This window comes from Amphiprion ocellaris, chromosome 5 (assembly GCF_022539595.1).
Source record: "Amphiprion ocellaris isolate individual 3 ecotype Okinawa chromosome 5, ASM2253959v1, whole genome shotgun sequence".
Classification (NCBI taxonomy): Eukaryota; Metazoa; Chordata; class Actinopteri; family Pomacentridae; genus Amphiprion; species Amphiprion ocellaris.
The window spans coordinates 36,555,214-36,570,886 of NC_072770.1; the positions used below are offsets into that span (position 1 = coordinate 36,555,214).

At 38.0% G+C, this 15,673-nt stretch overlaps 2 protein-coding genes across 2 annotated transcripts; one reads left to right on the plus strand and one right to left on the minus strand.

The window, feature by feature from the left end:
* Positions 1-80: 80 nt before the first annotated feature.
* Positions 81-9,421, minus strand: slc5a8l (solute carrier family 5 member 8, like). The gene is made up of 15 exons (XM_023269438.3): positions 8,532-9,421; positions 8,140-8,205; positions 7,847-7,898; positions 7,518-7,585; positions 7,161-7,315; positions 6,760-6,900; positions 6,544-6,673; positions 6,351-6,439; positions 5,129-5,241; positions 3,334-3,401; positions 3,144-3,230; positions 2,843-3,021; positions 1,889-1,998; positions 992-1,077; positions 81-882 (listed from the first exon to the last, which is right to left on the minus strand). The coding sequence occupies exons 1-15, from the start codon at positions 8,889-8,891 to the stop codon at positions 769-771; spliced, it is 1,818 nt and encodes a 605-aa protein (XP_023125206.1). The 5' UTR covers positions 8,892-9,421; the 3' UTR covers positions 81-768.
* Positions 9,422-10,805: 1,384 nt separating this feature from the next.
* tshba (thyroid stimulating hormone subunit beta a) lies at positions 10,806-12,640 on the plus strand. The gene is made up of 3 exons (XM_023269445.3): positions 10,806-10,990; positions 11,100-11,295; positions 12,031-12,640. Exons 2-3 carry the CDS (start codon positions 11,134-11,136, stop codon positions 12,307-12,309), a joined length of 441 nt encoding a protein of 146 aa, XP_023125213.2. The 5' UTR covers positions 10,806-10,990; positions 11,100-11,133; the 3' UTR covers positions 12,310-12,640.
* Positions 12,641-15,673: the final 3,033 nt, after the last annotated feature.

Sequence of the window (15,673 nt, forward strand, 5' to 3'; positions counted from 1 at the left end):
GCTACATTAACCTGTGTTTCCTTTTGCATACATACAACATTTATGCATTTGTGTATGTGTTTTCAGGCTTAGCACCAAACTTGAACTTTGTATAAAATATTTATTGACAATTAATTAGCAATGTGTACAGGCAGTTTATCAAGAGGGCACAATTTCCATATAAAAACAACCAGTTCATAAACAAATAGAGCCATTGTTTCTTCAAAACAGCAATGCCCTCATCATCATACATACTGTAAAATAAACAACATTCCAGTTTGCGTCAGCATAAAACGAGGGACAATGTTCAGGTAGACCATGGAGCTAGTATCTGGTATCAGCAAGAACATCTGAACAGAGGACAATAAAAGTAAAACAATGCTGCCACAACACCTTCAAACAGGAAATGGGAGCAGCTCAATCAGTTCAGGGCAGGACATGTGACCTTGTGCTATTATAAAGCCTATAGGCTATGCTAACCACAACTAGTTTTAGAAAGCATTTTCCTTCTGTTCTCTTGCTTATTTTTCTTATGTTGAAGTGCTGAGTGTAGCTACAGAGATCATTTCATTTTCACAAGTTTAAAACATAAATAGGCAGATGCTGATATTGAAGTAATATTTGCTTGTCATTTTTGTTGTGTTTCTTGTGTTGAAATGTCTCCATAGTGAAACATTGTATTGATATAGCATGTGTGTGTAGAATCCCAGTCATCCTGGTTATGTTTAAGATAGGAGCTTCGGTAAAAAAGCATCTGGACTTCTCTTTTAGGTTCCTCATCGAGTGACATCACAGTCTTGTACATTTTTCAGCATCTTTGTCTGTCACATCTTTGTCTGTGAACGCCAGGTTGTCTGCTCCCATGGAAATGTCCTTCGGAGGCTTTTCTTTGAAGTCTGTTACCTGTAGCGGGTTGACAACATAGCGTCAGGTTTATTAAAAGTCTTGTGCAGTTTAGATTACTGGTATGTACATCCTTTGATTTTCTAGCAAAGGGTGCGGGTCTTCTTACCTGTGATTTGTTGCAATAGCGGAAGCAGAGCAAATCACCCTTCTTCACAAACAGATCAGGATTGTGATGCCTTTGCTTGCATCCACCTATAAAAGGCAGAGACGTGATCCCTTTGTTGTTGCACAGTTGATCAGACATTTACACGGGTCAATATGTAATTGCGGAACTTTTTGTAACACATTTTTGCTGTTTTCAGACCTAAAATCAACATAAAACAACTGTAACCAAACACCACATGGCATTTTAAGAGAAAGATTCTTCTAAAATATTACATATACAATTGAGCAAAATTGAAATTGAAAGTTATTTATAAAGATATTGTAGTAATATCACACACTGCTTTATATTAAATAACTCAGAAAGCCTTGGAGTCTGGCCAGTCTTTTCTCCAGGAGGAAATGACATCATGTGGAGCAGGTCATGTGACTTCCTTGAGAGGTGTTTTTGTAATGGGTAACTTGGTTGAAAGGGATTTCTCAGACACAGATACAATTTGTTATTTTCCATATAAAATTTGGTACATGGCCAAAAAAGAAATACCTGTCATGATTATCTCAACTTAATAAAAACAACACAATCAAAACACATTTTGAATAAACTCATTTTATTATTGTTTAGCTAATTAGAAGGTGGTTGTTAAATTCAGATGGTTATTTAGTTGAAATTTTAGTGATGTCCGGTCATTTTTTATTAATAAGTGATTGTTTCCATAATAAATAATTATGGAATTTGTAAAGACATGATCATAATGAACATAAAAACATTTGGGTTTTTTTTACTTTTAATAAAAATGTATGCAAGATATCCCTAAGTCCCTCAATTATATATTGACCCACACAGTAGTAGGACTCATTGTGTTTCTGCAGTGAATGTGGAGGTCAGGAAATGATATCTCACCTGTGATCATGCTCACCAGTAGGCCACACGTTATTGTGACTAATGTGCCGAATGGAGCGAAGTACAGGTAGGACAGAGAGTACCAGGTGTCTGCAAGAGCTGGCCTGAAACTGACTCAGCAAGTAGAAAAAAAATAGTAATAAGCCTGCAACTCCCTTCTGATGATATGCTGTACAAAGTAGGGCTGACTGGTTATTAAACGGAATATATACTATGCTGATGCCCTCTTCTACCGAACATTTCATCTGTTTTCAAAGCAGTTGCTGAGCTGCAAATCTAGAATGAGAACTAGCTCTTGAATCATTTGTATACTTTCATTTAATATGTCAAGATGTGACCATATCATGTGCTTGAGTAGCAGCAGAGGGGTCTTTGTTTAACCCGTGTGTTGTCCTGCAAGTCAAAATTGACCCGTTTGAAAATGTGGAAAAAATAAATGTTTTGACAGTGACATTTTCAACATTTTTGGCCAATTTTGAACATTTTTTGGTGGAAAAAAGAATATTCACAAAAAATCTTTTTTTTGCAAATGTTCTCAAATGTTCTTAAATGTTAAAAATATCTATCTATCTATCTATCTATCTATCTATCTATCTATCTATCTATCTATCTATCTATCTATCTATCTATCTATCTATCTATCTATCTCTATATATATATATATCTATATATAAAATAACTTTAGATATTTTTAGGATTTTTTTGGAAGATTTTTACTCATTTTTTGAAAATATTTACAAGAGATTTCTTACCAAATTCGGGGGATTTTTTAATAATAAAACTTAAGGGAAACTTTTAAGGAATTATTGGAATTTTCTTCCTGAAGGTTATGCAAATTTTCAGAAATTTGGGGAAATTTTTTGCTGAATTTTTGGATTTTTTTCAGACAAGGAAACAATATTTTTTGGTTCCCGTAAATGAGGACAACAGGAGGGTTAATGTAAACGGACTTACTCTGCCTCTGGAGTGGTCCAGGGAGTTACTGTTGTGTAGCTTGGGTCCATTGTTCTGTTGCAGCCTGCAGTGCTAAGTGGGAGAGGTAAAGTCTTTTCAGTTGTTGGTGGATAAAGCTGGCTTCCGATCCCCACCCACAGAGTCAACGCCAGACCAGTGATCAGTCCTGAAAGTGCTCCCTGTAAAGTAAATATGACCGCAATCAACTACTTCCTCATTGTGGCACATTTGTGTTTTTACAGTTGTGTTGTTGGAGGGTGCGGCTGTGCTACTGAGTGTTCCAATAGTAGGAAATACTCACTATTGAATTTGATGTTCGGAAAAGCATGCCTAACAGATAGAGACCGAGAAGTGGCCCGCTGATCATGCCAAATATGGACAGAGCTGCCTGAAAATAGAATAATTGTCAGGAGGTTTGCAGTCCCCCGCATTCGGCTCATGGTGGTGCTGTAGAGCAACAAATGACTGCAGTGGTGTTGGGAGAAGTCTACCTGCAGAACGCTTCCCATGGCTGAAGCTACTCCTGCCATCCCAATGCACACAGCTCCAAAGAATACACCTGGGAGAAGGGGAAATCTGCATTATTAAACGAAATCTGTGTGCAACTTTTAAAGTGCACATCCAGAAGCTCTTTGGTGCAAATTTGAAGGCAGATTAGCAACATTTTTATAGTAATGCGGGTCATACACATTAGAAAAGTGCTTGTTGGGATCATTGTATTACAAAGAGACTTAAAAAGCAATAAGTCTTTTTCCTTTGTGTGTTTAGAATAAATTACAATAACTGTTAACTGTGGACTGTACAATTCCTCCCCCTTTTGCAGAAGGGATACATAGTCAACGAACTTTTACACATGCAATATCATCGGACTCTTTCCTAGTAGTTCAAGTGCAATACATCTGTTTGATCTTACTTCAATTCAATTTCTGTTAATCTTTCTTGTTAATACAGAGAATTAAAATTCAAATAAATAAGAAAAGTAAGATAACACATTTACAAGATGTAAACTGTATACTAGTACTAGAATTTAGAATGCTAAATTCTAATGGTACTACTAATAATAGTGATGACAATAAAACCATTCTAAATTCTAATAGTACTAGTATACAGTTTACATCTTGTACTTGTGCTATTTTATTTTATTTTTCTTATTTATTTCTTATTTATTTTAATTTTAATTCTCTGTACTGTGCATTTTGTACTTTGTATTCTCTGTTATTTCTATTTTACTACTAACCTCTGTGTAATTGTGTATATTCCACTAACCTTTGTTAATGTTTTACGTATTCTGGAAAAATAATTTGAAAGTAAGTCTTATCTTATCTTAAATCTTAAAAGTGAACTCTAGTGAACAAGAACCTCTGCACAGACAGCATACAGATAAAAACCATTTGTATTGCGTTAAGAAAAATCTGTATTGTCTTAGCTGCACAAGTTGTCTCACATAAAATGAGATAGCAGACCCATTATCTTCATCTTACCCTCATAAAACATGTTCATAGATCCAGTCCACTCCGTTTTTCTCTCAATAAATCTGCCTAGTTACGTACACTACCAGTCAAAAGTTTGGACACACCCTCTCATTCAATGCTTTTTATTTATTTGCATTATTTTCTACATTGTAGATTAATACTGAAGATTAACTCTTTTAGTTTACCACATAATTCCATATATATTCTTTTCTAGTTTTGATGTCTTCAGTATTAATCTACAATGTATAAAAGAATTAAATAAAACCATTGAATGTGTCTAAACTTTTGACTGGTGGTGTTTTAGATCATCGTACCATTAATCTGTTTCCTATTAAGTCTGGTTGTGGAAACAATTAAAAAAGCATTTTAATGACTGAATATTGTTGCTTAATTAATAAGCTCTCCTTTGTTCACAGTCATCACGGAAGCTGACTGACATCTCTTTTTGACACATTCGCCATAACTCCGGGGAACTGGTAATGCTTTAAATACCTATTATGAGTAATGAGATAAGATAATGGTTATCTTGGTGTCTACTGGTCTCATGTCAGTGCCAGGGGGGGTCTGGAGGTTATGAAAGTTACACTGTATGGCGTTCATAGAAAAAATGTACCGCAAACTCATGCTAGACCAGGAAACACTTGAGGGCTTTTGCTCATTCCCAGATTGACGGCTATTAAACAAATAGAAAAGATTCAAGAAAAATTCCTTGGAACAGTTTTTTCTTTGTAGAACTGAGTCACTCTTTGCCTTAAAGTTTCTAATTCCTGCTCATTCTTGGGCTACTGTAAAAGTATTTTTTTTTACTACTTACTCAGGCCCATGTTCATCCAGGTCACTTGTTTCGCTGTGAGATTTTTGCACACCGGAGCAAGAAAGTCTTCCACCGTGACGGCTACAAGGGCATTAATGCTGGAAGACACTGTGCTGAAAAACATGCAACTGTAAGCTTTTAGACACTGAATAGAACAGTCAGGTGGATTCACTGAAATGGAAGATTAGATAGCAGAGATCAGTCTCAGCTAACATACTGATGGTGGTTTATTGTGTTATGTATTAAAACGATGATCGAAAAGTAGTAGCAAAAATAATTAGTAGTAGTCAGTGGAGCAATGATGTGGACTTCCCTCTGACAGTAATAGAGCTTGTTTGTTCATTCTGCCCTAACAGTTGGACATTGTGTGCTAGAACATTTCCTTATCACTGCAGAACTCGAATACTCAAATAATATGCTTTTCCTTGTTAGGGTCCAAGCACTGAATGGTACGAAGACCCTATTGAAATGCAAGGAAAGATTACTTTTCTTCTTCACTATTATTCTGTTTTTGGCAGACTTTTCATTTGGACTTTTGAAGGCCTAAAAATACTTGAAAACACGTGAAACTCTGCACACACATCAGGACCAGCAAAAAATTTTATATTTGGTGGGGACCTGCATATAGGTGTGGGGCAAAATGGCTCAATAGTGACACCTGGAAAATTTCAAACATTTACTACAGTGAATATGTGTCACCTAGAGCTATGGAATTTGGTACACATATGTAACACGTCAAGACGCACAGAACTCTAATTAACACCCATGCCCAAAACACAATAGGAAGTCTGCCATTTTGAATTATGTGTCATATTTTGAACGGTTTTGGGTCAACTCTGGACATTTTCAAAAGCTATGAACTCAATCAGGGTAACCCCAACAGAGCTGAAATTTGGCCAGGATGTGCAGCAGGCATGGGTGATCAAAAGTTATCAAAATGCTCCACAAAATCTGAGGGCGTGGAAATGGTGGCTGGCGGAATTTCGACGTTTCGCCATGAAACAGGAAATGCTGCATATCTAGCCTGTACATGCTCCAATCAGCCTCAAACTTTACATATGTGATCAGAGTCCAACCCTGATGACATTCACGGGCCGATATACAGTCACAAGGCCATAGGCCGAAATTACACATGTTGGACTTGCTTGGAGTCGCTGACCAACAAGGATGCGAGGACCCAACCAACGCTGCTTGCAGCTTTAATTTGTTTTTGAGTTCTCACCTCAGGGTGCCACTATATGCTGCAGCCACAAACAGACCAGGGACTCCAGGGTAGATTTCCAAAATGTCCATGACGAGGTAGGGCAGCAGCTAGTTGACAAATGTTTCACAGTTAATCATGATGCTTTCTTACATAACAAAATGCATGGGGTCTGTGCAATGATTAGTAAAGACAAAACTGCAGCTGTGGTTACCTGGTCAGAAGTACCAACATCACCATTCGAAATTGGGTCACAGTTCTTGTAAATGGAGTACATGGTTAAGCCAGAAAGCATAGCCAGACTCACAGTTACCAACAAGCCACACATGTTCACATACAAAGACCTGACAAATGACAGGAGACTTGTTAGAACATGAAACTTTGCTCGCAGCCATTAGAATGCATTTCATTGCGGTGCAGGAATGCTCACATCTTAGCGTGTCCCAGGGTTTTGCAGGAGATGTAGCGCTGCACCTGGGACTGGTTGATGGAGTAGATAGACAGCCACATGATGCTACCACCGACCACTACGGTCCAAAAAGTATGTCGCCTCAAAGGATCTGGGTCAAAACTGTGGTGAGAAAGTTCAACAAGATGTGAAAGAATGCAGTAGGTTCTTTTTCAGGAAATTAGTAGTACAAACTCGATAATGTAGGATGATATTTTTGAGGCAGTCAGCAGGCTTTTCATCAGTGATATACAGTTTTCCTCAAAACTGAGTGCAAAACCATAGGAAAGTTCATTTAGCTTTGTCCTGTGGCTGTAAATGTAGAGGGGTAATTAAAAACAAACCCTAACAATAATGTGACACAAGTCTGCTTGTGTACTCACTCGAATGCATGTAGTCGGCCTCCTTCCCAAGCATCTTCCCAGACCTGTGTCAAGCCCCCCTTTATTACAGCTCCTCTTGCTATGACAATCACAAAACCTGCCAGCATGATCACCAACTGCAGCACGTCTGTCCAGATCACTGCTTTCAGACCACCCTGAAACAAAATCCAGCGATGCATTAACATGTAGAGGATAACTTTACTTTCACAAGGACATCGGATAGTTTTATTGACCGCAAGCTGAAATACATGGATGATAGTAGCAAAGTGTAAAACTACGGTGTAACAAACTGTTTGTAGTTGGAAATACAAATATACTTTGCCCAACAAATACTTTTTGAAATGAGACAATACCAACCAAAGTGCAATAGATGATGCACACTACTCCTGTAGCCACCAGCACTCCCCACAGGTGAAGTCCAGTGACTGAGTAATGAGAAAATAGCTCAGTTATGATTGTATATACAGCTTTTGATACTAGATAGAGCTTCTGTCTTCATTTAAACAGCCTTCTTTAAAAAGGTGTAAGACACACAAGAGAGAATATGTCGCGTACACACTAAAGACAACATGTCACTGTAAGAGGATTAGATAGAATAATGTATAACCAGGTTACACATCAATAAAACAAACAGAAAAAATCCTCGTCTACCCTTGTTCTGTGAGCTTCTGTGTGCTTTGGCTTACTTTGATTTAGTGCAAGAGCGGGAGCATAGATGACTAAACCGGTGTACAGGGCCTGGGAAGAAAAGTCACCATTAGTTGATTAGGTGGAAAGACAACAAGTCTGTGATTCATTTTAATGGTTTCGAGGAACTGGTATCAAGAGTCAGTTTTACATAAGGCAAAAAGAGCAGGGGGGAAGGCCAGGTGCTTTTTCATGTTACATGTAGCATTTTAACTGAGGACATTTGTTCCTCTGTTCATTGTTCTATACTTTGCTTTATTTTTTTTTAAAGAATAAAAGTATGTTTTCTTACCGTCTGCGCAATGTACATTGTTGTCCCCAGTATCCGAATGGGTCGACTGAAGCGCAACTCCAGGTACTGGAAATGAAAAGGAAACCTGGACATCAGGCATCGTGAAGCAGATGACTTGGTCCACTCTAAGTTTACAAAATATTAAAGGTGTGCTTGTTTGCTCTAGTTAATTTTCACACACTTTTTTGAGGAAATGCTTTTATTGCAGTTGGATATTGTACAACCTTTGATAGGCAAGACATGTTGGCATACGTAGTGGATGAATCATTACCTACATTAACTTTTAAAGGTCTTGCACCTCTGTAGAAAAGCTATCAAGCACATGTGCTTTATTGATCTTAACACTTTATTTCATGCTGCACCTTGTACAAGTGTTTGTGGCCTCTCCTTACCTCGTAGGCGCTGGTGATGGCCAATCGGTAGAAAAGTGGTACAAAAATCTCAGCACTAATGGCAGACATGATGGCATAGGAGAACCCGAAGAGCCAGTAGGTGGTTCCGTACAGGTAGGCCTCAGCAGGTGTGCCAATGACCGAGATGCCAGACATGAAGCTGGCCGTGAGCGACATGGCAACCGGTACAGCTGTCATTCGCCGTCCACCCAACAAGAACTCTGCGCTGGTGGACTCCTTACGTCCTCGGAAAGACTGGAATAGGCCAATGCTTGCCGACACCACAATAACTCCCGCAAAAACCACATAATCCCACACGGAGAAAGTGGCCACTGAACCACCTGTACCGACGTCTCCCATGGTTACTTCAGCTGATAGTTCTGCCTAGTCTGTCGTTAAGAATGCCTAGATTCAGCAGAATTTCTGTATTATGTAATCTTGGTAATGTTGATGTCCTTTCCTCTGAGTTATCCTATAATTGTCCTGAAAGTCCTGTTGTGCATAGACCAATAACAAGAACAAAAATATACTCTAAAGCTGGAAAGAGAAATGCCTCTCAGTGCATTTCAGGCTCTTCAGAAATCAGCTGCGGTCGTGAAAAGTCTGCCTTCAAACCTTCAAACATGGATGGATCCCAACACTGTCAAGTGTTAGTCCAAGTTCTTGCTCTGTCACTTTACCCATCAGTGACGCCTCTCCGACTGATAATAGATAAAGCAGATAGTCCAACTATCTCCTCTGCAATCCTCACGAGTCTGGTCCGCTCTGATACTTTCAGCAGACTATAAAGATTAGTTCGCTTTAGTTAATAATCTATCAAGGCCACAGGGTGTTGAAGCCTCCCATAATTTCAGCAATTGTAAAAAGTGATTCTGTGGTGCGTCTTGCAATGTGTTCAGATAGCAAATAGGAGGTCCTCTGTTAAGAAAACGTCTCATGTCCTTATGAAAAGAAGTGACATATTGACACATCCAGAAGCAGTATATATAACTGTAAGTTACTCAGTACTTAGTGGTTATGGGAGGAATTTCAGGAGGAGGGCAGGTGCTGTTACAGTCCGTTCTTTATGCTACCTTACTTAGTAACTTTATCTCTGAGTGTGTCTTCAGTGATACATAGACATCATTTCACACCCAAACACGTCAGTGGTGGGGGGAAAATGTGGCTGCAGTCAGAAAAGAAAGAAAAAACATAGGTGTAAGCTTTGTCCCTGGACATTTGTGTCAGCATAGTAAACAACAGATTATATTACAGACTTTATGGCCAATTTCATTGAAGACAGTTTCAATTATGACAGAGCTGGAGAGAAGGGACGACCAGCTCAGACAGACACTGAACTTTATTATACTGTTTAAAATTGTTTTGAGTATTGCAATCCTTTTGTGAGCAATATTCTGAGTGACTGATAAACTAAAGGATGACCACATGTGCCAGCAGGTCAACCACATGTCCTGTGACAGGCAACTGTTATTAGATGATGCTTTTTATTCTGGACGAAGCACTGTGATTAAAATGTAAAAGAAGTGACTCAGCATGTCCTTGCACTTCTCTGTGCTTGTTGGTTGGTCAATATATGGCACAGCATGTTTTTATTTTTATATATGTATCCTAGTGAACTGGATAAACACAAATGCAACAACGGCATTCAAAACTATCACTTGATGGTAAAACTATCATAGTCCAACAGACTTTGACTATTCTTGACAATCATTAGACAAAATTTCAGATAAGAAAATCCCTGCAGATTGGAAAAGGGTGGAGAACTGCACTCTGCATGTTTTAAAAAGGTATCGTCAACAGTGAGTTTCTCATATCTGAACAATTCACTGCTGAGACATTAAAATCCACTCCTGCAGTTTTTTTTATTTAGCCGCCTAGAAAAGCTGATAAGATAAGCTTACTCTGAAACTTTTCTTCAAATGAGAAGAAACGTTTTCAGCTGTGACATTTTGTTTTGACGTGCTCACATTGCTGCCTGTTCTTGAAGGTTGATGTTTTACTGACAGTGTAAAAGGTATTCTCTGTGCGTGCACTGAAACGTGCTGAAATTTAGCATTTTAAGAAGCTGCAGTTAATTTGTTACTCAAATGAGAGAATGGTTTGTTTTGGAAGATGAGGTAAAACTCTGGTTATATTTTGAGTGGCTCTTTATATAATATGCATTCTTTCCAACACAAATGAACCTCTTGGATGTTTTGAGACGTCTAATGGACACTAGAGTACTTGGGACAGAATCAGATAATTACCGCATTAACCTCATTCATGAAGGAAACCATTATTCATGTCATTCACATAATGGACTAAAGGCTCAGTGGTTCCTGTTCGTCACAGATGGAAGATAAGAATTAGCTTGGATGAAGGTGGATTATGCAGTATAATGTCTGAATAAATACCGTTAAGCAGGGAGGCTGGGACTCACTGAATCACTGGGTCTGCAAGTGCCCACATCTCTTGAACAGGTGACTCACATGTCCAGAGGAAAAGTAGATAATATTTACAAAGCCAAACATTTGATCTACTCTTTTACGTTGTTCTTGATTTCTGTCTTTGTCTTTATTTCCCATGCAGGACCAAGACTGATTGGAAAAAGACATTGCTTCACATGGAGACTGCAATGTTCACCTGCTGGCTCCTTTTTCTGCTGTTTAGTCCAGCTGTTCCCACATGTTCACCCACCGACTTCACACTGTATGTGGAGAAGCCAGAGTGTGACTTCTGTGTGGCAATCAATACCACCATCTGCACAGGATTTTGCTACTCCAGGGTATGTATTATCATTTCTCATAACAGAAAAAAAACACTTTATGCTTTAGTTGTTGCACAGAAAATGAAATAATGTCAAAACACAAGCCATGTCTGATGAAAATTCTCAAACGACTTTCTGGTAATCTCTTTTGTGTAACGACCAAAACAAGATGCAAGACAACCAAAACAACATGCAAAATGACCAAAACGAGACACAAAATGACCAAGACAAGATGCAAAGTGACCAAAACAAGACACAAAATGACCAAAACGAGACACAAAATGACCAAAATAAGAAGCAAAATGACCAAAACAAGACACAAAATGACCAAGACAAGACGCAAATGACCAAAAGAAGATGCAAAATGACACAAACAAGACGTAAAATGACCAAGACAAGACGCAAATGACCAAAACAAAACACAAAATGACAAAAACGAGATGCAAAATAACTAAGACAAGATGCAAAATGACCAAAACAGGACACAAAACAACCAAAACAAGACACAAAACTACAAAACAAGACACAAAACTACCAAAACAAGATGCAAAATGACCAAGTCAAGACGCAAAATGAGCAAAACAAGACACAAAACAGCCAAAACAAGACACAAAATGGAACAACAAACTGTAGCATTAGCAGTAGCAATTTTATTTGAAATAATGATTCGTAACAATAAGCTCAAGGGATTTCAGTATATTACAGCATCACCATCCAGCTATTATTAACGCTGTGTTTGTGTATGACGAGCAGGACAGCAACGTGAGGGATATTCTCGGCCCACGATTCCTGATCCAGAGAGGCTGTACATATGACAAGGTGGAATACCACACAGCCTTTCTGCATGGCTGCCCTAGTGACTCCAACCCCTTCTTCACCTACCCTGTGGCTCTCAGCTGCCACTGTGGTTCCTGCAAGACTGACAGCAATGAATGTACACACAGAGCCAGCACAGATGGAACTAAGTGCACCAAACCAGTGAGAAGTAGTTACCTCTATCCTGGCCAGAGCAACTTTGTGATTCCTTTTTGATCCTCATGTTCTCATAACTACCTTTTTCTTTTGATGTTGAAGCCAGATGAGTGTATTATATTGAGTAGAGCAATGTCTGCACTGTGTGTACTGTTACACATTGTACCATCACTGTTCCAGCTTGTTTTATCCTGTCTTTGTTGCCCAACTTGTTCTGTCCTCCAGCTCTGCTTCTCGGTTTACAATGGGGGTTGATCCCTGCGTATATTTCTGTCGCCATTGTTATTAATCCTTCTGTACACTCATGTGAGTGTGACTCCCAGACTTATTATGTTTACTCTGAAGGGACATTCTGACTACAACTCAATTAAAGCTGAAGCCTCTAAATAGCCGTCTGACTAAGCTGTGCTTGACTTAATCACATCCTGCGCTCAACCGTAGTGTTGTTTACGCCATAACAAACGCAGGGCCTTGACACTCTCCAGTGTAAGCTCAGGATACTATATTTGCCTTGACAGTCATCTCGGACAGCACTTGATTGTTGACCCAATACTTCTTATTAAATGGTTTAGCAGTGACGATGTTAAACCAGAAAGATTTGGCACAGTGTGTGATTCACCAGCCTAATGTGTGAATTTGTTAACTGTGACTCTGCCTCATCCCAAGCAGTGTTTGTGTGCGTGGTTTCCTCTTCACAAAGGGAATTTCGGACAGCTGGAGCTTATAAATAGCCCAACAGTTCAGAGTGGGAGAATGTATGATGATAAGTCAATCATGTGGGTCTCTGTGACGTAGGTCTTTCATCATCTTATTATAATATTAAATAAAAATACGTTTATCATATTACATTCACATATATTACAGCATTCTTCTGCTTTAGTGCTAATCTCTATTTCTAAGTCATTGTGTTGCTGGAAAAATATTTCTTTTCTTATTTGTTGGTTCTGCAACTCTGAAGCAGTTTGATCAGAAAATAGAAAAGAAAGCTGGTTGACATAAAAGCCAATAAAACATTAGATTTCTTTGTTAGACAACAGGAGTGTTAACTTGCTCATATGAACTTTTGAGCCGCTGATGGCTGAAATGATTCTTGACATTTCCAAACATGAAGTAACCCGAGGGTGAGACGTGTGTTGGCATGGTTTATTGACAGGAATGAAGCAAGCCAAATTTGACCCAGTTACCTGTATGTAGAAAAATAAAGACGGAAAACTGGTTTACAAAAGGCCACTACCACCTTGAGCTTGTGCAACTTCTGACAACCTGATACTCTCCTCAACCTTGCAGACAGTCAGCTGAAAAAATGGTGGAGTATTACATATTTGCTGGATGTCTTTATCACACATTATGAATACTGTACTGTATATATGCTTCTTTTCATTTAACTTACAGGTGTTCAAAGGTTTACAGGTTTGTTTTTTAGCTTTTCATGCCTTTGTGGGAAATATTCAATAAAAAGTACAAAAGGCTCTTGTGATCTAGTAAAGCATTACCCACTAAGAGGCATAGCACCAGGCTTAATTATGCTGTATACTTTATAGTATATACTTTATAGATTGACCTGATGTGACTCTAAAATCGTCATTTTGATGGGACACAATGGCTTGAATTGCCCGGCTTAAATTGTGTAGTGGTGTTTTGAAAACCCAAATACCCGAATGGATAAAGCAGAGGATGAAATGGAATTTGCCTCCATCAGCGCTCCAAAGCGCCCGGCTATGTGGGGCACATGCCGATCTCTCATTCATTCAGACAAACCATACAGTTTTGTTTGTGTTGTATTTAGTCAACTAGAAAACATTTGAGAATTTTTTGGTATCCGCATGGCTCCAGGGATGGCATTGTTGGACTGTTGGTCGGTTAGTTGTCCAGTACTCCTGTCTAGACTGAAATGTAATATCTTCAGCTTTCGCACCACTGACCGGCTGACTGTAATGATCTTCAATTATATCTCTTAATGATTATAGGGGGCTTTTAAAGTAGTGCATCAAGCCTGTCGAAATGTCAACTTTTTAAGTCAATACTTCAACATCTATCCAATGGAGTCCCACCAAGTTTAACCCTCCTGTTGTCCTCATTTACAGGCACCAAAAAATATTGTTTCCTTCTCTGAAAAAAAAATCTAAAAATTCAGCAAAAAAATTCCCCAAATTTCTGAAAATTTGCAAAACCTTCAGGAAGAAAATTCCAATAATTCCTTAAAAGTTTCCCTTAAAAGTTTTATTTTTAAAAAAATCCCCCAAATTTGGCAAGAAACTTCTTGTAAATATTTTCAAAAAATGATTAAAAATCTTGCAGAAAAAATCCTAAAAACATCTAAACTGGCATTTTTTTGAGAACATTCACATGAAAAATCATAAAAAATTGACCCGGTTTAAAGTTTGAAAATGTGGAAAAAAAATATATTTTCACAGTGAAACTTCTGATGTTCACATTTTCAACATTTTTGGGAAATCTTTGAATATTTTTTGGTGGAAAAAAGAAATGTGAAAAATGTTTGTTAAGAGTATTCACAAAAAAATCAACCAAAATCCAACAAATTTCGCTGGATTTTGGTTGATTTTTATGTGAATGTTCATCAAGAAAATATGAGAAGTTTTACCGATATATATGTGATCACTTTAGATATTTTTAGGATTTTTTGGAAGATTTTTACTCATTTTTTGAAAATATTTACAAGAATTTTGTTGCCAAATTTGGGGGATTCTGTTTTAATGAAACTTTTAAGGGAAACTTTTAAGGAATTATTGGAAATTTCTTCCTAAAGGTTTTGCAAATTTTCAGAAATTTGAGGAATTTTTTGCTGAATCTTTGAATTTTTTTCAGACAAGGAAACAATATTTTTTGATGCCTGTAAATGAGGACAACAGGAGGGTTAATAAAATGATGCTTTAATGATCATTTTAAGAAGACCTACAAATGCATGCATGTAAAAAGAATTTTTCTCTGGTAAACAGAACACGGTTTTATAATATGTTGCCTCTACTTAGATTGTAAACATGTATGTTTTCCAAAACCGCTTATAAAACATGCAGACTTTGTGGATTCATTAATCAGGATAAATCTACAAGGTTTCTGATTAATGCTAGTATTAATTAACGCTAGTAAAGCTAGTGCACAAAAAGGAGACAACTTAATGTCATGCATATGAGATGCTGCTCAGACCCAAACTGCATACTTGACTGATATGCAGATAGGATGAACAACACCCACTGTTACATAAGTTTTCAGCTTCAGGCAGAGTGCTAGCAGTAAAAAGACAGGTGCCTCTGGAATGTTTTCTTTGCATTCAAAACCAACACCTTAAATAAGCACTCCTCTCTTCAGCATTCAGCTTGTAATTTTCTATACCATGCAGTCAAAACTCTGCACTCTGCCTCCAATAGAATGAACCAGATGTTCTGACTCCACCCACACAGCATTG